The sequence below is a fragment of the Alexandromys fortis genome, unplaced genomic scaffold (assembly GCF_014885135.2).
Source record: "Alexandromys fortis isolate MF-2015 unplaced genomic scaffold, M_Fortis_MF-2015_v1.1 scaffold_132, whole genome shotgun sequence".
Classification (NCBI taxonomy): domain Eukaryota; kingdom Metazoa; phylum Chordata; class Mammalia; order Rodentia; family Cricetidae; genus Alexandromys; species Alexandromys fortis.
Genome location: NW_026068055.1, coordinates 1,934,159 through 1,957,605, shown reverse-complemented (window position 1 = coordinate 1,957,605; position 23,447 = coordinate 1,934,159). Strand labels below are relative to the sequence as shown.

The window sequence follows — 23,447 nt, the reverse complement described above, 5'->3', positions numbered from 1 at the left end:
ATGCTGCCCTTTGCAGGCTCAAGACAGTTTATTTATTAACCAATGGTATTCACAGCATACAGAGGGGAATCTTACATATGCATGCTGAACAAGACATGAATTGCAAGCCAGTAGGAACATTTCTCTACCACCTCTCCATAAGCTCCTGCCTCCTAATTCATACCCTGTTTCAGTTCCTAGCCTGACTTTCTTCAGTGATGAAATATGATATGGAAATTAAAGCAAAATAAACCCTCATATTCTCCATCCTTCTTTTCTTCATAGTGTTTCACCATAATAATAATAACTAGTACACTGAATATTCATTTGATGTGGGAGTGTCATATATCAATCTGTTGATTTCATTGGCTGAGCAATAAAAGAAACTGCTTGGCTGGCCCTTAGCTTAGAGCATAGATGGGAGGAGGAAACAGAATAGAATTCTGGGCGGAAGAGGAAGTGAGGTCAGACTCTGCTCTGCTTCCGGAGAGACCCGACAGCTCTGCTGGAGCAGAGACGCCATGCTCAGCTCTCCCAGGCAGCTGCAACCCACGATGGACTTAGGCTAGAATCTTCCCGGTAAGCGCACCTTGGGGTGCTTACACACATCATTAGAAATGGGCTAGTCCAGGTGCGAGAATTAGCCTGTAAGGGCTAGAGTTCATGGGCCAAGCAGTTCTTAAATGAATACAGTTTGTGTGTTGTTATTTCGGGCATGAGCTAGCCAAGCGGCCGGGGTGTTGGGGACGCAGCCCCGCCGCTCCTATTTCAACATTCATTCTTTCTTAAAGTTAGAAACAAATCAAATAAACACTTATTGAGAAGATGTGTTAGATGTACTTGCAAAATTAATCCCGCAGCGGCTTTCTTCATTTGGCAACTCTGCAAATCCAATAACTGCTCAGTCCACAGGATAAGGTAGAGTTAAATTTGGTGTTGAGGGGAGGATTTCTGGAGAACTGTGAGATTTGTACTAATGTCAGAAGACCAATGAAACTAGGTACTGATGTCAGTGAAAGATTCCAGTAACAGGTAATAGGATGTGTGCTTTCACTAACAAGGAGTGAGGATAGGCAGTCAAAAAATTAGCACTCTTACCTTGGACCTCTTTCTATGTGGACACCCATTTGGAAGGCACTGTCATCTAGAAAATGGTCTCCACTTCAGATGATTCTTTTCAGAACATACCCTTATAGACTTGTGCAGAAGTGTGTGCCTTATTTGATTATAGATCCAATCCACTTGACAACCAAGATTAGCTATCATAGCTACCAGCATTTACAGGGCTACAGAAATAAGCACATCACCATGGTTAAGCATCTTATATTATGCAGATATGAATGAGCCTGTGTAATTAGGTAAAAATCAAGGCTCATAAATTATTGTTTTATTTTAAGGAAATCCAACTGTTCATTTTCTCATACCTTCTCATTTTCATTTACTTTTTTGTTTATCAAAAAGCAAAATAAAACAAACAGAAAATAGGAAAGGGGCCACAAGAAAAGGCAAAGGAAATTCATGAGAAAACTCTGTTTCTCATGGGAAACTCAGAAAGATGAGTCATCTGAAATTATGTGTGCATCATGGCCACTGGGTACCAATGATACTCTATGGTGAATATGAAAATTAATATGTATTATGTTCTCTGTGTGCCAAACACATCCATGTACTATTCAAAAATGGTGAATAGCAAAGTTTTATGTTTTCAGAAGTCAGATTCTTTACCTTATTAGGAATATATTATGAAACCACTAAATATTCTTACAACGTAGTCATGATAATAATAATAACTATATTATTATTATACTTGAACTGTAAATGTGATTGGGCATGGCAATCTTTATTTATGAAAGGTAATGACTACAATGTCATGTGTTTCTTAGAAACAAATATAATCCCTATTTCACTATATTGAAAATAGATGTGGACTTTTTTTCTGAAAATGATAATGATTTGATCTGTGACAAAAATAAATACCTTCAATCTATTATACAGATTTAATTTTAATTTCACTACATTGTATCCCATGAACATTTCTATCTAGTCTTTAATTAAACATGATTTGCACAAATTGAGGTCAGTTTTCATTTAGACTGCTTGCAGTGTTAATCACAGTGCAAATAGCCACCATCAACAAAAGAGCTGCATTACACTAATACATAAGCATTTCTGTGTAATTGCTGCCTGCTCTTTCTTCCTGGATGTTACTAGATAAGGACACATGGGATGATTTGCTAAATTTTCTATTGTATTAAGCATATAATTTATTTAAGGTTTTTTATGTATTTGAATTTGAAGGCATTTTGTGTTTTAAAAACCTAGAAAGTATACATTTAAAATTTGAAAGTAGCCTTTCTTGTCACAGTTGGGTAATGTCTATAGAACATTTTGAGATCAGCAGATACAACTATATGATTTTAATCTCTGGATAATTATGTTGACTTTATTCGAAGAATCAGAGGACCTTAATTATAACTTGTTTTGTTATTAGTTATCAATATGCCTTAAAGTTACCTATAGTTGAAAGTTTTAAAAGATTATTTGTCTCTTTGATTTACATTCACATATTGATAAGACTATTTATTTTACAAACATCTGGGAGACTTGGCAAAACAAAGAGAGCAGTGTGTATCCATCTTGCTAACATAAAAAACTGGTTATCGTTACATTGTTGGTGGTGAAAATTCAATTCTTCTAAAAGTTAAAGCACTAACAATGTATGATTTAGCTGCTGTGGGGTATTTGAAACTTAAAATTAACATATTCAATGTCTTATATTCAAAAATAAAATTATATGTTATAGCTATAAGTGTCACCTGAAATTGATCCCCTCTGATGCCCTGTTCATTTAGCAAATCCACAGGAGAAAGGTTTCCTTAGCACAAGCTAAACTGGCAGTATAAGAGGACACTGCTCTGCCCTGTTCTAAGTCTGTAGAGCTAAAACATAGGATCAAATTAGGTCAGGAGACAACAAGTGGCTCTTGTAATCAGTTCCCTTCCTTATTTCTTTAGCTTTGGGATACCCACACTCCTTTCAAATGTGGAAGGCTTGTGCACATGAATACAATTTCATATCCTCAGAATTATGATTTTTAATGGTCTCCTGCTTGGAAATACTATCTATATCTTGTCCTCATTTACATTTGTTAAATTTTGACCATAAATTCAAAATCAAATTACCTTTTTCTTATTTGGTCTTGTTCAGGTATAAATACTCAGATTCTGCTATATTTCTGTATATAAAGAAATAACATTTTGTATCTTACTTCATGAAAGAAATGATACATTCTTATAAATGAAGCTTTGATTTATCGTCATTGACATAATATCATCAAGGATAATTTTCAGTAAATATGATTCAGAGAAAAAAATTCTGGCTAGTTTCAGAGTAGCCAAAACTGATCATTGTTATAAACTGTATTAACAACAAAATGAATGATGTTGTCATACCAAAGAGTTCCACAATAGCCCACAATGAAGTATAGCAAAGGCTTATTTATTTGGGGAAAAACTCACAGTAGGGGAGCAATCCACAGTCCTCATGCCTAGGAACTAAAACTGAATCCAGCAACAAAAAAGCCTTGCATGCTATTCATTTGTATTGATAGTATACAAGACCATGCCCAAAGTGGGCCAGTATCTTAAAGGTTGAAAGAGTTCTTACAACACCACAGTGCAATGGTTTTCATCACACTATAAATAAATAAATTGTGATAAGACCAAAAAATGAGAATTGCATCAGATTGAAAAAACAAAGAAAATACAGTGGAATGATGTTTCAGGGATGCATCTTGCTATCCTTCCAGAAATGTGACAGTGTTCTCAGCACCCATATCAGCAAAATCACAATTGCTCATAAGTGGTGTAGGAGGTCCCTCTGTTTGGGTGTTGCTTTCATTGGTTAATGAATAAAGAAGCTGCCTTGGCCTAGTTGATAGGGCAGAACTTAGGTAGGTGGGGGAGACATAACTGAATGCTGGGAGGAAGAGAGGCAGAGTAGGAGAGACACCATGGATCCACTGGAGACAGATGCTGGGAATTTTACCTGGTAATCCACTGCCATATGGCGATACAGATAAATAGAAATGGGTTAAATTAAAATGTAAGAATTAGCCAATAAAAGGCCAAGCAGTGTTTTAATTAAAACAGCTTCTGTGTGGGTATTTTGAGGCTAAGCTAGCCAAGGGGCTGGGACAAACAAGCAGCCCTTTCCTTGCAACACATAAGACTAGGAAACCCAAAACCCTCCTCTAGCTAACATCCACACTATTCTCAAATGCAAAATCATGACAGGGAGACTTCTTATTAATTATGAAATCTTGCCTTATGATTTAGGTTTGTTTCTAATCTGCTCTTATAACTTATATTAATTGATTTCTAGTCATTTTTGTGTTGCCACATGAATTGTGACTTTTCTCTCTCCTCTTGCATGTCTTGCTTCTTCTGTGTCTAACTAATGACTCTGCCTTTTTTCTTCTCCAAATTCTGTCTGTCAAGAAGTCCTGGTTATACCTCTTACCTAGCTATTAGCAACTTAACTTTTATTAAACTAATCACAATGACACATGTTTACACAGTATAATCAAAAATTTTACAACATTTATCCCTTTTGTCTAAATAAAAAAGTAAGAGTTTTAACTATAACATGGTAAAGCTATATACAATAAGAGTAATTATCAGGTTATAATTACATTTGCAATGCCCATTCCATCTATTTGCATTTGCCAAATTTAGAAAAAATACTATTATTAATTTTATCTCCGTGAGAACTATGTTTTATACCTAATTTACGTTCTATCATAATTAAGGAATCTATAAGTATCTAGTCTGCTGCTTTGTCAAAGACCCCAGAAGGATATAATATTGCCTAAAAAAAAACAGAAAGTGCAGAACAAGAATCTTCAACGACTAAGAAATGCCAGAGACATCTGACGGTCTAGGTAATCTCCCCCCCAGTTTCCTGTAGTGTTGGAACATCCATATTCAGTCTATAGGACTAAATCACACAGACTTTTCCATAAAGCAGAAATTTTGAAGGACTGTTTCATCTTGTCTTGGTAAACTTTGGCAGAATCTTTCTTTTGTGTCCTGCTTGTGATAGCATACTGTCAATAGTAGAGGCAAGAACAATTTCTGGCTAGCTTTAGCCACAATAAAACTAAATTTCACATGAATATTTTTTGATGCTTGTCTTTCTTTTTTTGAAGTAAACTGGTGCTGCCAGGAGCAGACATTCTTCACTGTGATGAAAAGTCTTATCTTACTATGACATTTTAAACTCCATATTCTGTAGGTCTTCAAAGTGTTTGAAATACTTATGTAAATTATATCTATGTATGACCTTGAAAACATATTTAATTTGACAAAATTTGATTGATATAGATGACTTGTCTTTTGAAAATATCTTAAGTATATTTCAAGAACTAAAACTTTACATTTCTAATGAGTTGTATACTTGAAACAAGAGTTGAAACATACACACAGTAAAATGAAACTAACTTTAAATTTGCATCAATATAAAAATCCATACCAATGTAAAATAGTTGATACTAACGGTTGCTCAAAATTAGATGCAATAATTTACCATTTTATCCCATCATTTCTCTAATGTATTCCCCATTTTTCCCTTCAGAAAAAGATCCTTTAATCTAATCTCCTTTGTTAAACATTATTCCTCATCATGGTCAGTAACAACTTGTTATTAACCTTGATAAACGATGACAAGCATCTGTAACATCCATACCAATAGAATTACAAAAACACCAACCCAAACTCTTGGGGGTGTGGGCATCATATTCTCTTGGGTACTTCCTGTTGAATAGGAGTAATGGCATCTTGAAAATACCCTGAGAAAACTTAGTTAATGGCCCTGTCCTGCAAAAACTAGCCATAACATTTGTTGTCTATTCTCTGTGGAATGGGAAAGTGCAAGGTTTATCTGTAGTCCTTGCTAGAATAGTCTGTGAGGTTAGACCATCCCAGACAGAAGCCTTGAAACTGTTCTGGAAATCGAATTCTGAGGACACTGCAACAGAGGTACTCTGAGAGACTGGAGTACCTGGGCCACCTATTTTTATTGGTTCCATGTTCCTTTGATCTGAAAACAAACAAACATTTAAAGGTTACATACATATCTGCATTGACACAAGTTAGGATTCTATTTTGTACACACACCAGCCAAAGATGACTTTTTGTTTTATTTTTGAACAGATAAAATATGTATCAACTCTCATAGTTTTTCTAGTTTTTTTTTAATGTCTATAATTACAATTTTCAGGAAGTCTTTCCCTCTCAAACTTGATCATCTTTAACCTGAATAAAAACCAAAGATTTACATTTTCTGTGAAAATGAAAGCAAAACCTTTTCCCCAATGCAATACATTTTTGGACTTGCATTTCTAAATTAACACATTCCCACAGTTTCTAGGCTATGTTGATTCAGCAGTCCCTTCCAAGGTCCAATATCTCTCAGCACCTGTTATTTTCTGTTCATTATCATTCAGAACTTCAAAGTCAACAAAATCCTATATAGGCTCTAGACTCTCTGTGTTTTCCATCTTAAAGTGGCTTTTCCTTTTTATATTTTATTCTATATTTTAAATTTTTATCTTATATTTTACTTTTAAAATATTTTTCAATGACTTTCTATACCCACTTTCTTTTCTTTTTTTAAACCTCCATACATTTTTTTTTAAACAACTGTACCCTGTTTAGAGGTCTTTAAAGTATGGATCAGTCTTAACTGAGTACATGAAACAAATCTAAAACTGGCTATGTCAGAAACCACATGGCTCAGCTTAGCAAATGGTACTAGTGCATGGTGCTGGTCACTGGCTCCAGCCCACAGATAGCAGGTGCTTAGTCAAACCTCTGTTTGTTGCCCACTGGAGTGACAGATGTCACCAGGAAGCATCAATTGAGTCTATGTTTTGAAGATTTTTGTAAACTTTCTTAGGACTTACGTGGATATATGTGGCCAGATGTTGGATACCATAAGTAATGGGCTTTTTCTTTGGGCTGCCAGTTCACAAAAAAAGTAAATTAAAAAAAAAACCAGGGAGGACTTCTTATTAATTATAAAACTGACCTATAACTTATGTTTGTTAAAATTACCCCATTTCTATTCATCTATGTGTTGCTACATGACTCATGACTTTTATGTCTCTTCCTGGATGCCTTGGTCCCTCTATTCTGGCTAGTGACTTTGCGTTTCTTCTTTTCAGAACTCTCACTGTCCAACAGTCTTGACTATACATCTAGCCTAGCTATTGGCCACTCGAACTTTTATTAAACCACACACAGTGACATATCTTTACACAGTGTAATCAAATCGCTCACAAAGCATACATGCAAACACACACAAATACACATAAAGTAAAAGTTTTAAAAACTCACATTACTTTTTCTGCTGTCTAAAACTATCACGGATATTAGTATAAATCATTAAATGGTTTCTGTTTTGCATGGTTTTACATCATATGTAGTGATGATATAGCAAAGGTAAGTCCCTCTAGCCAACCTAACTTTAGAAACTCATGAGTGAGATTAGGAAGCGATTATCATTTACACTTATACTTTACATGAAATGAGCTTTAGCTATTAACTCTAATTTACTTCTCATCAAAGGCAAACTATTTAGAAACTAAAACCTCTCTGTCAGTTAGAATTTTAATGAATTAAGATGTAACGAGACAGTGTTAATTGGCAGTTATTGCTGCAGGATAGATTTGAGGTCTTGTAAGAGAAACCAATTCGTCTCTATCAGAGCTAATTTGTTTGATTTAATTCTAAGGATGCACCAAATATTTCCCCAAACTAATCATATTTTTTTTCAGAACTGTGGAATGGTTTAAGTCTGTTGGTCTTTCATAGATTCTCAATTCTATTTAAAATTTATCAATTTTTTTAAATAAAATGCTGGTTTAAGCTGCATTTGTATTACTAAAAGCTCTGCACATAAACTCAAAAGAGTAACATGCTTACATTTTCTAATATCCACACATTTGTGTCACTACCCTTCTCCTTTTGTTCTTTCTGCCTCAGATATAAATGAATGTGAAGCTGAGCCTTGCAGAAATGGTGGAATATGTACAGACCTCGTTGCTAACTATTCCTGCGAATGCCCAGGAGAATATATGGGAAGAAATTGTCAACACAGTAAGTGTTATAATGTAACTACATTTATACATGCACCTGCTTTCACTTGTTAAGTCTACATTTCCAATGCAATATGGACCTAAATTATTATTACCATTCTGCTTTGAGAATGCATGATTAATTGAAGTGACTCATTGCATGTGTGTTCTTATTGACACACATATTCTCTGGGGGTGTTATTCAGTCTAGAGACATGGAGATGCAACGTGCATAATCTGAAAAGAAAAGGGGCTTCTCATCAGATACCCAGGCTTATTTCTGCATTGCTTTTATTTCACATGTCAATATACATAACACTAAAATTTATGCCAACCAAGGGAGATGCACTGGATTGAAAAATATAATGAAAATAAACGCAGTTGCAGTTAACATACAGAAAGAAACTAGAATCCAGCAAGGATTTGGAACCTATGACAGTAGAGTTCTGATATCTGGGACTAATAGCTAACAAAATGTTAATAAGTAGGAGGAAATTATTCCTTAACAATTTATTTTTAATTAAAGTTGGAAAGAAGAGTGACAGACCTGTAATCAATGGAATGGTGCTTAACTTGAGGTAAACCTTTGTAAATAATAACACTAATAACAGTATTTCATAATTTGGGACATGAAGGAAACTTTATAAGGTAGTGATTTTAGGTATATTGTGCCCTCTGAATAACACAATAACTTAATTCAAATTCATAATAATAATGCAGGTTGATATTCAGCTATAGAAACTCAGGCTGATGTTTCATATGGTTTTCCCAAGTTTTCACAACATAAGTCACAAGATGTATCATGCTTGTTGGGGTTTATGTCCCACCCAGTACCCCACAATCGGCAAGCCCCAAAGAAAATCACACAGAGATCTCTAAAAGTTATAAAACTGATTGTCCCATTATCTCAGGCTACTTATTAGCTCTTGGAGCTTATATTAACCCATTGTTCTTATCTATGCTAGCCACCTGGTTCTGTACCTTTCTCAGCAGGGCAGCACACATCTTGCCTCTTTGGAGTCTGGGCAGGAGTAGAAAAAATCAACTTCCTCCTTCCCAGAATTCTCCTGTTCTCATTGCATCATTTTTACTTTCTGTCTAGTTTTTTCACCTGTACAACCTGCCTGGCCAATCAGCATTTATAAGTATAAGGCAACACTCCACATTTAACATGAGAATTACCTATCAGGTATCAGAATTGTCTAACAGTATCTTTAAATATATTATTAGTAGCTGTTTATTAACTATATTTATAGGTGGGTTAAGGCAAAATAATTTCAGTTTAGGTTTGTATATAGTTCATACAACACACTTGCTTTAACATGTACTATTTTCCATTTATTTATTGCAAGATTTGATTAAAGTTCATTGTTCTTTATTCTTAATGAAACTACTTTTGATTGGCATGAATATCATTTAGGTGTCCCTGTATTTATTAAAGTATCACAAAATTCCTCTAATTAAAGTCTTTGTGTAGTTTCCCTTGATTATTTTAAATGACAAGCTCAAGAGCTCAGGGGGCCAATTTCATAAACAGCTTGGAGAAAAATGATGACGTTCTGTAATGGTAAACACATCCTTATGAGAACGGATGTGTTTTGTCATGTGTGTTTAACTGGATGTGATACTTAAGCTGAAATAATGCATTGGAAATTCAAAGTATATTAGTTAACTAATCTAAAAATAACCAGACTTGATTTTATTTGTTGGGTTTTGTAGCTCACAATAACCATATGCATTTCCCTCTTGAGTGTTTAAATAGGACATAATTAAATTTTAGGAATGACACTAAAATGCATTTTCATCACTACACTATTTATGGATAAAATAGTTACCCATAGAGCTCTTATAATTCATAACTCCAGAACATAATGCCTAAAAAGAATTGAGACTCATATGAATTGGGGTGATGGGGGTCAAAAACAAAACCAAACTCTTCTGTAGAAAATAAGGTAATGCTTCAGAATACCAAACTGCTCTAGCTAGCAGATTAGCAAAATAGTATAGGTGCCTCTATAAACCTTTGTTCTAAGAATTCTACCTATGTTGTAACAAAACATAATATATGTGAACAAATTTTGAAAATTTAGAGCTAGGTTTATTTGCCTTCATTTTCAGCAGACACAATTGGAACCTTCACTAACAAATTAATTATTATATGCAAATACCCAAGTACATATAATATCTACTTTTTACTTCTCTATACATGTATATTTGTCTTTTTGCTACTAGCGTGTATGCCAACATCTTTCTATCAACACTGGTTTAGTCAGTTGAAAAGTGGTCAAACATTTTATAAATACATGTGATATGCATGTTATACCCTTGTAACTTGATTGATGACCTTGAAATAATTTTTAATGACAGTGATCATATCATATTGTTGATTTTAATTTAAGGTCGCATTGTGTGTCAAACTCCCCTCTACATAATTTAGAAACCAACTTACTTAATCCTCTCAGCAACGTTTGAAATAGGTTCTGTCTATTTCCAGCTTCACTTTATGGAGAGAATGAAGCTAGAGATTAATTGAGTAACTTCCTTAGGTATTGCATGGTTAGTAAACTACAGTTTGGCCTGAATCCCAGCTAGCTAAAGCTGCATAACCTGCAACCCTGCATATAATATTCCTGCCATTTGTGGGACAAAGGTAAGAGTTTGTTACACCACACACTTTCAAGCACTTGCCTTTGAGGAGTGACCTTAAGTTGTCTTGGCAATATTGGAGGCAAGAACATAGACTTTGCCCTAATAAATAGAACTGGAATTCAAATTTTTTCCTTTCTGCTATTCCTTTCACTATACAACTGAGTTAATTACTCATCTTAAGCTTCAGATTCCTCATCTGCAAATTGATTTCTACTAATGGACATTGTATTAGCCACATATATCAAGTATTTTGTAAGAGATCTATATTAAAAACTATAAACAATGTCACAAGAATTTTTTACTTATTAAAAATGATATTATTAATGAAGCCTCATGGTATCTTTAAATATCTATGTAACTTTATTTAATTTATTTTTATTACATACTCAACTTACCCATGCTTAGTAACTGAGTGTATGTGATTGAGAACAATGTGTGTGGAAGACAGCAATAATGTCTCAGATGATTCAATTTTTAAGGTGCATGAGGTAAAAAAAAAATACTGAGGCATCTCCAATTATATAAGGATAAATACTATTAAACCAACTAAAATAACTCCAGAAGACAGCAGATACTATCTTTTCCCTTCTTTAAAATATAAAGTCAACCATGAACTCTTAATTATTCATTCATGCATGGGTGTTTGTGGCTATTTTAAGATATCAATGCTCTTTTTCAAAAACCTTAGTGAAAAGGAAACATAAGCAATATATTTGGAGTAAATAATGTGGTATCTTCTTACAACATAGAGATGAATATATTATGAATTATAATATATAATGCTCAAGAAATCTACCAGTAAAATAATTCCGGCAGACAAAGGCCATGTAAGCTCACACATTTGTTAATCATAAAAGACTGATCTATGGAAGTGAGAATGGTATAGGTTAGGATGTGATATTGTGGGAGAGCTGGAGGAAGGTAATAAGTTATGGATAGGAAAAATAAGTTCTGGAGAGCAGTTATGTTTTAGAGTAACTAGAAATAGCAATAATATAATATTTCAAATAGCTAGATTATATTAATGTTTTTATCTAGAAAAACGACAGTTAATGAAGAGGTATATATAACCTGATTTGGACCTTATATAAAAAATGTATGCATTAAAACATAGCACACTTCGTTAATATGTAATTTTGTTTTTAATCTACTATTTAAACTGTTTTTTTTAAAAAATTATTGAAACAACTTGTATCTTGGAGAAATTTTATATTTCTCTTTTGGTTTTGTTTTATGTCATCAGACAGCACCATTTCCATCGATTTCTCTGTAAATGACATAAATGAGTTCTTCCTTATGGTGGAATAAAAGTTAATTGTGTATATATATTGCATTTTCTCTATCCATTCTTGAGTTGATAGGTAAATAGGCTGCTTCCATGATTTGACTTGAGAATACAAGAGTCTTGCAATGCGGCTGTGCTTTGTGGCCCTGTTGTTATGCTCACTTACTTCTCCTTAGGTGCACACCCGAGGAGTAGTATGGCTGTGTCGTTGTAGGTACAATTTCCTTTCCTATGAGTCCTCATTAGCATTTGTTGTCAATGGTTTTCTTCATAACTGCTAAGGTGAAAGTGAACTGGAAACTGATAATATTAGAATGACTTAGGAAAGAGCAAAGTTACCAATAAGAGTAGGGAGAGATATAAGGGAGAGTAATGGATAGTAAATTAATAGATTATATAGTACATGTGTATGGAAAATTCCATAATGAACTGCTTTATCTGTACAATTAATATATGTTTATAAGATGAATGTATAAGCAAATAGACAAATAAAAGGCATATTTTTATGTAGGAGCCTGCTTTACAAAGTCAGTGAGGGTTCCTGGATCGGAGAGTCATTAAGGACAAAGGAGAGGCAAATGAAAGAAACTGAGACAAAGGACATAGGATAGAATTGGGAGGTCTGTCTAGCAGCCTGTTGGTCAAATCAAGCAGACAAATGTCCCAAAGTTTATTATAGAGCTTGCTTATATACAAAAGCAGGACAAACAGTGGCACAGTCAGTATCTAACCACAGGCCCTTCCTGTCCTTAAATGAGGAGCATCCTCTCCAACATGCACTTGATGCTTGAAAGCAGCCTTACTTTCTCTTTTGATATTCCTGAGGTTTGGTGTCAGAGTATACTTTCGACTAGATAGTGTTCTTTTCTCGTGGGCAAAACGTTCTTTCCCATGGGCTAAATCAGAAGTCTCCCATAACCCTCAAGGTTATTGGAAAAAGCAAAGCATGCAAGCTTGAACTCAGATGACTTATAAGCCAGAATGGACTCCAGATGGAAACTGAGTCACACAAAGGCTCCCACATTTTCAAAATAAATTGTATATAAACTAGGGTTTTAAAAAATTATCAGTACTTGGAAAAACATTAAATATGAATAAAAGCAAATAAATCAGATTGCATTCAAATCTGGGATTAAGTAGACCAGAGACAAATGTTTTTTGAAGCATTCTTGGCATGACTACATAGATATGAGATATTATAACATCTGTGAATAAATTAATTTGTTCTCTAATTACATCCAGCTAACTTCCTTCTGAGACTAGGGAGCAACAATAGTCTGAATGGAATCAATTTTGACTGTCATGCATTACACAGATTAATGGTGTGAAAACGAACAATATAGACTCTTATTATAAAAACTGACAAGTGTCATGGAATCAAACAAGAGAAACTATGACAAAAGCATCACACAATAAACATTTTAGATGAAACCAGAAGAAAGTAGTTTTTAACCTAAGCTAAAGGACATTGGAATTGAGAAATTCACAAAAAATGACATAACGAATGTTGCCTTTTCATTAGCCTAGTGATTATGGAATAGTCTAGTATCACAGTGAGACAAAGCCAACCTGATCTTACCTGCAATAAAATAAATACCCATGATACTCAAAGCATTGCTTTAAGTGAGGCATTCCCTGTACCAACATCTACATCACAGATCTGGGCAAAGGTTCATGTCACATGGTACCTACCATATGAATACAGGAAGTTTTTGTACAAACAAAAACAGATTTTGTGTTTTATTGCAGATCCATTCTTCCCCCTTGAACTCCATCAAGAATAGGTTGTCCCATACTGTCATTAATGGGTCCTAGGCATGCAGGAGAGATTCCTTTGAGAGATCAAAGTGTGCCATGACGAGGGTTCACACTGTTTGGGTTACTATTTCCTCCCATACCATGTTGCAGAATGCAGAGCATGGTGACCTGGGCCCTGAACAGGGCCAAGCACCAGTCCCTTGGCCAAAAGCAGACCAGACCCACGAGTTAAGGAAGTGGGAATTTACCAAGTGTAATAGAGTTGAATTTATAGGCAGAATGGTTGAGAGGCTGTGAGGCCGGTATATTGCCAGACATAGTCCTGTATACAGAGGTTCCCATAAGACATGTTCTCTCATAAATCTCATATCCTACAAAAGGTATTGTTTAGGGAGAAGAACACACTTGTCCTTAGAATGATAATGAAATAAAAGAGAAAGAAATATAAACAACTGGCTCATGTAGACCTTTCTAGAATGAATGAAATACCTCTAACAAATTGAATCACGTTCTCATTTCTTTGTAGTTTAATATTGGGTTGTAAATGATGAATGAAATACCATACAATATCTTTGAATTCTAATTTATGGCACTATTCCTCTATTGTTACACTGTAAATGTCTTGGATTTTCAATTTAGCCTTTTATTTACCTTTCTTAGATTAAAATACGAATTGTTTTTGTTATCATCTGGACTTGTGGCATGTGAAACTATCAAAGAACTTAAAGCATATGTAGTATCAAAATTGAAAAAACTGCACAAGAAAATCATTAGAAAAGAAGTTGTTCCAAGTATAGAACTTGGGACATGGTTAAAATAGAATTTTTGTGACAGATTTAAGCTACCAAGCACTAACATTGCACATTAACCTCTACACGTAATGGGAAGGCATTCTTGTATACATTCGTCAAATTTAGGGTCTGGTGATCATTGTGAGCCTAAAAGAGTTCATTCATAATGAGGAAATTAGATCAAAATCCACAATGATTTCGTACGCTATCATGACCAGCAGCAGCAGGGGTGCATGCCTTTTTCAGACAGAGAAAGGTTATAGATGGTCCCTCAATAACTGCAATAACTCAAATGATAGAGTTATTTTCAGAGCTCTCACAGATTTCAAATAGGTGCAATAAATTTTACTGGCAACCTGGAGCTTAATTTAACAGTGACAGAAGCAGCATGAGTGATTCCTACCGAAGGCTTTCAGTGGTGCCAAGGCCATGTGTGCAATTCTACATCAGGGCTATCTGTATCTGCTGAGAGATGCAGGCAAAATGAACTTCTTTCTGCCTGGGTGTGTAGAATTTGCCAGTGTAATTAGGACATCTGTAGAAAGTAGGGTTGCTTGTTACAAAGATGTGGCTGTTCCCTGGAAACCCTTAGATGATAAAATTCAGATATGGAAGCTAGAGCACCCTATTCGGATTAGTACCATCCTTTCAACTGGGAGGGATGTGCCTTTCATTCCCAAATAAACTAATTAAAGTTCTTGATCTGTATAACACAGCTTTAAATAAAATCAGTACACATCATGCGCAGTACACTTCGGGGATATATTAACTGCATGGGAATCAATCATATGCAAAAAAAAAAAACAAAATGAAGTGAAAATAAGAGCTAACTACATTTCCTGTGGATGAGAAATATTATCTAACCCTGGAGAAAATGTTGTAAATATATCTTTATTTGTTTACTGGTATTAAAGTTTAAAAGAAGTTAAGTTGCAAATGATAGATTTCAGTCAAGACCTCTTAGAAAGCTAAATGCTATTAATATACTTCTACAATCATGTTAATTAAAGCTCAGCTATTAAGAAATAATTAAAAACAGAGACTCCTGGATGGCATTTATAAGAAAGGAAGTGTGTGTATGTGTGTGTGCATGTGTGTGTGTGTGTATGCACATGTGTGTTTGTGTATGTAAAATCACAATGAAAAAGTAAACTAAGGTTGGATGTGGACCCATGTGACCATCACCTCAGCACGACTGAGGTAGAAACAAAAAGCACAATTGTTCATGGTTACCTTTGGTTGTATTCACCATGGGTTCAAGTCTACCCTAGGCAAAATGACATCTCATTTCAAAACTCAAAATCAAAACAAAATAGTAATCAGAGAAATGAAAGGAGAATCAATTAAGAAAGAACAAGGAAGATCATGTTTGTAAAGAGTTAGCCAATAAAACAGAGCCTTAGGAAAGAACTTCTAAATTAAAGTCTCAAGACATTAATGGTCCTTATGTAACTGCAGCAGTAGATGGAGAAGCATGCTGGATTGAGTGTCTAGACTGCGCAGGTGTAAGTCAGAGATAATAATCACAGGTACGATCCCAGGTTATGGGGCATGTTAATCTGAGCATATAACTCAAAAGAGATATTAAAGCAGCCAAGGTTGTAAAAATAAATTTCATAGTACTTACCTGAATAGCCTTATCTGGTCAATAATATGTTTTTAGAACTCTAAAGAATCAGACACATAAGATATCCAACATGAAAGTGACTTAAATGTGAGTATGGTTCTATAAAAAGAACGAGAAGTGCAAAGTCAGTGAGGGCAATAGTAAACTTCAAGGAAAACTGGGGTAGGCCAAAAAATAAACTTTTCTGGCAAGAGAAATGAAGAGAACCAGAGTTGTTTAAGGAAGTCCATAAATGCATGGCACTATTATCCAACCACAAAATACCCAGCATGGAAAATGCAGTTCTATACTCAGAAAAACATCTGAAATTGCTGTGTTGCTCCATCCAAGTAAAATTCACTTTACATTTTCTTACACTCAAATAAACACAGATTTTGGTGAACACCTATTAAATGATGACTCATGTGTAAATATTATTTCTTATCTACTAAATGGTAACTTAATAATTTCATCTTCTTTTCCAATAGAATTATTCCTGTATTCTAGGATAACTTATAATCTTCTTTTCATTTATAATTATTGTATTTTTGAAATTACAATATGGTAACATTGATTCCTAGCCTGTCTTTTCTTCAAATTAACATGCCCTTACCTGATCTCCCACAAATTCATGTCCGTTTTTATTCACTAACTGTTATTGTAGGCATATATGTATTTGTATATACACATTTATTTTTATAACCTGCTGTAGCATGAAAGAATGTTTCCTGGAGAGACAGAATACATGCCTATTCCCAGATTAGGATCCCACAATGTACCAAGTACAGATATGACCAAAGTCCAATGCGGTGAACCAGTGAATTTTATTGGGGATATTTACAGAAATATAGGAAGTATTCACTTACAGGTGCAGAAACGACTCAACGACAGCTTCATCACCAAGGTCCACCCTAGCACAATTGACATTTCATAAAAACTGGGAACCAAGAACATGCTACATAGCCAGCAGTCAGCTCAGCAGGTTGAAGAGCATATTTTGAGTTTGTCTACATCTCTTCCATGCTCTTGGCTGGTGTCTGCTCTTCCAGACAGATGATCTGGTCTCAAAGTTTGCTTTGCCCTTTGCCTTATTTTAGACTTTTTTTGCAGCTTGTATTGCTAACTGTGGAAGAGAGAGACTGAGGGGATCTTGTCAGTTTCAGGGACTTGCTGAAGCCCTTTTGAGTTGTTTGCCTTCCTGGTTAAGGATCTTAAATTTCTGTCTCTGAGGAAACTGTAGCAGAAAATGTGCTCAGCCCACATAGTGTTATTTGTGTGTATATATTCAGGACCGACCATATAACACAGGAAAATCAACTGGTGTTTTCCTGATGGGAGACCACCACTCTCAGCATTCCTCAGACGCCTGTAGTTCTTTATGTATAGTTGGAGTCTATGGGCTTTTCCCTGTTCAGTTTGGCATGTCAATTGGTGTCTTCCTTGTTCAGCACACTCATGAGACTTTATGTAAAAAGCTTTTCTACTAACTGCATCATTGGTCTCATTCTTTTTTTTTTATTTTACTTTTGTCTTTATTTTTTTATTTATTTGTTTATTTATTAAAGATTACTGTCTCATCCCCACCGCCGCCTCCCATTTCCCTCCCCATCTCCCAATCAAGTCCCCCTCCCTCGTCAGCCCAAAGAGCAATCAGGGTTCCCTGCGGGGATTCACCCACACACTGAGACAATGGGGATGTTCTATCGGGAACTCACCAAGGCCAGCTGGCCTGGGTCTGAAAAAGTCTGGGATAAAACCAGACTCGCTGAACATAGCGGACAATGAGGACTACTGAGAACTCAAGAACAATGGCAATGGGTTTCTGATCCTACTGCATATATTGGCTTTGTGGGAGCCTAGGCAGTTTGGATGCTCACCTTACTAGACCTGGATGGAGGTGGGTGATCTCATTCTTTTAAATGCTTTCTACTAAGTATTTAATCAAGGCAGACGGCCTCAAGGTATAAATGAACAAAGGAGCTTGAACAGAACTTCATATATTGAATTTTCAATAGTTGCCCAATATATATGTTTTCTCTCTCTACACACACACACACACACACACACACACCTTGTGCTGGAGATTAAACTGATAGCCTTGTGATTGCCTGGCAAGGATTTCTCTAGTAAACTACACCTCTAATACCATGAATATAGAAAATGACCACTAGAATATTAGCACAAGCTATGACAATCAGTAGCAGATATCACATACATTTTCTTATCACATTATACTTGATTTAAATATCTAGCAATATAAGGAATGTTTTTCTTAATATAAATTTTATCAATCCAATTATTAGGTCTTTTAATAATGTTTTAGTATTTATATATAACACATTTTAAAGCAGTTTGTGTTTTCTTGTATTTTATTCTATTCATTCAAGGGCATCGTCCTGAAAAATATCTATCAATTTCACAATCTAATAACGGGTGATATCTATGTAATATCTATGTGATAGAAATGACTTAAAACCCCTAATTCATGGTTTATCTGTAACCAACTATGTTTCCTCTGTATAATGTGAATGAAGCCTTTGGAGTTAAAACTTGTCACTGAGAATTGTCACTGGATGTCAATGTCAGCCAATTACTCTTCTCTCTAATGAGTTTTGTTTTCTGTCACCATGCATATGATACCTAAGGGGGAAAAAAACAGAATAAGATATGTATGAACCACAGTGTAGGTTTAGAAAGTTCTAATGTGTAGAAAGATGAAATCATCTATTAACTCTTAGATGTATTTAAAAGGCAAAGGGAAGCCAACTGAAGACTACCCATGTCTGCCTTCATGGCCACCATCTCTGACCTGTGGAATCTCTTAATCGATTATCCATGTAGAAGTTAATAGGAATTGATATTTGACTACAGTGTCTTTCGCACAGGTGATGCATAAGTCACTGGTGTATGAGTTCATAAAAAAAAAGTTTCAGTGGTTCAGAATCATCACTTAAGAATAAGTAGATGTGGACTCATACCAGAGAAGAAAGTACATCTGTACATGAGTTTTTAAGTTTATTTTATTTTATGGATACATTGTCTCAATGTGTGCCATGTACCAAGGAATTCAGAAGAACTGGAGGTACAGTTGATTATGAGCCACCATGTGAACGCCGAGAATTGAACTCAGTTCCTCTACAATAGCACCCAGTGCTCTTTCTCACTGAGCTGTCTCTCAGCATCTGTAACTGATTTTTAACAAATTGTGTATCACTTTTAAAGCCTTAAATTAGGATTAAATGTAACTTTTTTAAAGGTAGCTCCTTTTTAAATATTAGATTCAGTTATACCTAGACATGTTTAATGCAGTCTATGGCTACCAAAAACTATGCTCCTAACAATTGCTTAGACTTTCTTTAACGATGCCAATTAAATGGACACAGGTATAAAGTATAAGGGATTGTCTAACAACTCAGGATTTTTCAAAGACTCTTAACAACACAGTTATGCTACAGGCTGAGACAATATCAAAATACATAATACACAATCTTTGATACTAAGACATATGTATATTGTAGTCATGACCTTCTTTTGGCTTCTCTGGTTTGTGCAAAGAGAACCATCCTGTTTATCTGGATAAAAAGAGGAATACCTTCAAATTATATATAAACCCAAACTGGTAAATTGCTTAATTTATGTTATGCCCCTCTGTTTCTCTATTATCAGTTCTATATTAAATAGACTGCCAGAAATTTTTATTCTTGCATTCTTATTCTATTGCTTTTGCTACAAAAATGATGAGTTCTATTTATTGAGATTTCTCCATATGACAATATTTGTACTTAAAATGCTTCCTTTAAATAGAGGTTCAGTAGGTCAGCAAGTTGTGCATGAAGACTTACTAGCAACATAAAGTGACAGGATTTTTTATATCTGAGTAAAAAAAGAATTCATAGGTGATTTTTATCTCCTTTTCTTAGCGTGAGAAGTGCTATCTTTTGAGACTTATTTCATTATTAGAGCAGTTTGACAAAGTTCCTTGTGCATGTTCCTTTGAGTTTATTAATTATGCAAAACTATAAATATTGACATGAAACTATTATTAATTGTATCACTATAGTGGTTGGTAGAGTCACAAAAAGGTTCCATGTCCTGTGAGTCAAAGAACATAATATTTAATCTTAAAATAGGTTTAAGAAATATGCAAATTTTTACACTGAAATTAATATGGCAACAGGAGAGGGGACAATTTAGTCTAAGGCACTAAATGTAACTGGTTGAAAATCTCTCATGTACTTTACAGGGAAGGGTAATGCCCTCAGAAACTTATTAAAATTTTCTTTATTTTTTATCATTAAAATTAAGGAATATCAGGAACTACTTAAACATAAAATGATGTTTTGATTTCCTCCCCATTATAAATTGGATCCATTCAAATCCTCTACTTGCAGCACTTCACCAAAGGCCATGCACAGACTGCCCTTTAATTGTTGCAGTGCCTTCCTTGTCTTGGTGTGCCAAATCTTTCCTCTGATCTCAACTTCCCAGGAAAAGACATTTGTAGACATTTTTCTCATTGTATGTATTTACTGCCTCCCCTCAACATCAATTGAAATACATGCATTGTATTTTACATTGAATAAGGTATATTTGGGAAATTATGTAGGTAACTAATGTTCCTTTGACTTTAGTAATATTTACAAACACAGACACAAAGAAGGGACCCACAAACACACACACACACACACACAGAAGAGGCTCACAAACACACACACACACACACAGAAGGGGCTCACAAACACACACACACAGAGAGAAGGGGCTCACAAACACACACAGAGAAGAGGCTCACAAACACCACACACACACACACACAGAGGAGGCCCACAAACACAGACCAGGGCGGGGGGACAAAGAAAACAAAACATCGTCTACTATAATCTTGAATATGAGAAACAGAAAGTAATATATTTAAATTTATGAACAGAAAACTATTTAATCTAAATTAAACTGGTTTTAAAAAGAAAAATTGTAATATTTTTCATGTTCGTTTTACACTTTTTAGCAACATAAAAATGAAAGACGGCCACTGTTTTACACTCTACTTTCAGCTTCTCTACTTTCAGAAATATAATTATAGAGTTTTTGAAATCTCACTAGCAAACTAGCCAAGGAATGTTGCAACAAGGCTGCTTTTATTAAAGGATGAAAAGATTTTTCTTTTTTACTATTCCGCTTTAACCACATAATACAAGATAGTTTTAAAAACAGTGTTTCAGTTAGTAATTTTTGCTGTCATTAGCCAGGCTTATGAAATTCATGGATAAAATCTCACTTTCTAAATGACGAAGATTGGAGGTAACTATAATTAATTGAATAATTTTACTCACGTTACTATAAACATCATTAAGGGCAGATGATGAGCCTTGGGTCCATGTGAAGGTGACGGCAGTAGGCAGTGGGAGTGCGGGGAATGCCCTATTCCTGACACACAAATATTTAACTAGCAGTTTTTCAGTGTTATTATGATTAGTGTATAAATATAAAAAGACTATTGTAAAGACAAGGTTACAAACAAACCCCCAAGTAAAGCCACAAAGCACATGATAAATAGTGGTAATGATTTGGAAATTACGGATGGGCGTTCATCTTGCTAGCAGGACACCTGCGGTCCTATGTCCTGTTCCCCGTGGTGACACTGCAAACACTCACCTCCCCAACTGATGCTGTGCCACTGCGTTACACAAAAAGCAATGTTCTGTATCACAATGGACTTTCTTTAGTGAAGGAATATAAAAATGGCCCCTATATTTACAGTGACGCTAAACAGCAAGAGAGGAAATATAGAGAGAGGTAGAAATCCTTGAGGTAGCCTTTTCACAATCCACCTCAGTTATGCATCTCTTGATATGAAATGACACCAACTTTAAACTTGATGCCACGAAGCTATGTCCTGCAATATAATCACTCTCTACCTTACTGAAGTAGGAGATGTTATACCTGTGAATTATGCAAAGAGGCAAAACACATATGTGTGCGCGCACACACACACACACACACACACACATACACGCGCGCGCGCATGCATGTTTAGGTTTGTGAGGACTTGTGAATAACACGCTGTGCAGAGCTAAAAAGTCAGGTTTTTGGTCCTTGTCTTCAGCTTCACTTGAGATTTTTAATTACTCACTTGTGCATATGCCAGGCTTGCTAACTCATAAGCTCTCATGAATTCTCCTGTTTCTAACACACATCTTGCTAGAGGAGCGCTGGGGTTACAGACTAAGGTTGAAATCATGGGATTTTTAACTCCTCTCCTCATTCTTGTATAGAAAGTGCTTTATTAACTGACCTATATTCCTTTCCTAACTCCCCCTTATATACGTGTGATCATGTGTTTGTATACACATATATGTATATATGGAATGTGTATATATTGCCACATATGTAATGATCAGAAATCAACTTAGTGTTAATTATCTCCTTCATGTTGTGGGTTCAGGGGAATCAAACTCTTATTTTTAGACTTGGTAATGAAAGCTTCATTACCAACCGAGTAATTTCACTATGTACCCAATCTCAAGGTCGAATGATATGTGATCTATGTCAAACCTTAATCTTCAGCCTGTGGCAGAAACAACAGGAACATCGATTATAAAATAAATTCACCTGTGTTCTCATTTATAAATATGAATTTCATAGATAGATGGCCAATATTCCAGATTATTATTTCTATAGATTTCTTCACTCTACTTAAATGTCACTAAAATTTCAATGCTTATCATGACTCAATAATAGCACACAATGTTGGAGGGGAACAGGTAGGATGTATAGTATGTTCATCTAGAGGAAATCAACATGTCTAGATCGTACTTCTAATTGTGGAAACGAAGGAAAATAGATATACAAAATTCTGGGACTGAGGTTAAAATGTGTCCATAGCATGGCTGAGAATGATGAAAAAGGAGATTCCATCAATTATCTGAGACTTAATAGAAATATCCAGTTATGTGTCTGAGTACCTTTTACTGCCAATCGCTATGAGTGATGCAGGAAATATACCAGTGTATCAGGAAAGAACCAAATACACAAAAAAAGGTCATAAAACAAGTATAATGTTACATGAAATTCATATATACATTTATAAGTGGATATAAAAATATATGTGCAAAAACGAACATATAAGTTCTTCTTTAAAGCTGAACATAGCAGACAGTGAGGACTGCTGAGAAGTCAATAACAATGGTACTGGGTTTTGACCCTATTGCACATACTGGCTCTGTGGGAGCCTAGGCTGTTTGG

At 35.0% G+C, this 23,447-nt stretch overlaps 1 protein-coding gene across 2 annotated transcripts in view; it reads left to right on the top strand.

The window, feature by feature from the left end:
- Edil3 (EGF like repeats and discoidin domains 3) overlaps positions 1–23,447 on the top strand; it is a 415,229-nt gene that overhangs the window by 223,736 nt on the left and 168,046 nt on the right. For both annotated transcript variants that reach the window (XM_050119861.1, XM_050119860.1), the window contains one exon: positions 8,025–8,138. In XM_050119861.1, coding sequence (XP_049975818.1) covers positions 8,025–8,138 — 114 coding nt within the window. The remainder of the gene's footprint in view (positions 1–8,024; positions 8,139–23,447) is intronic.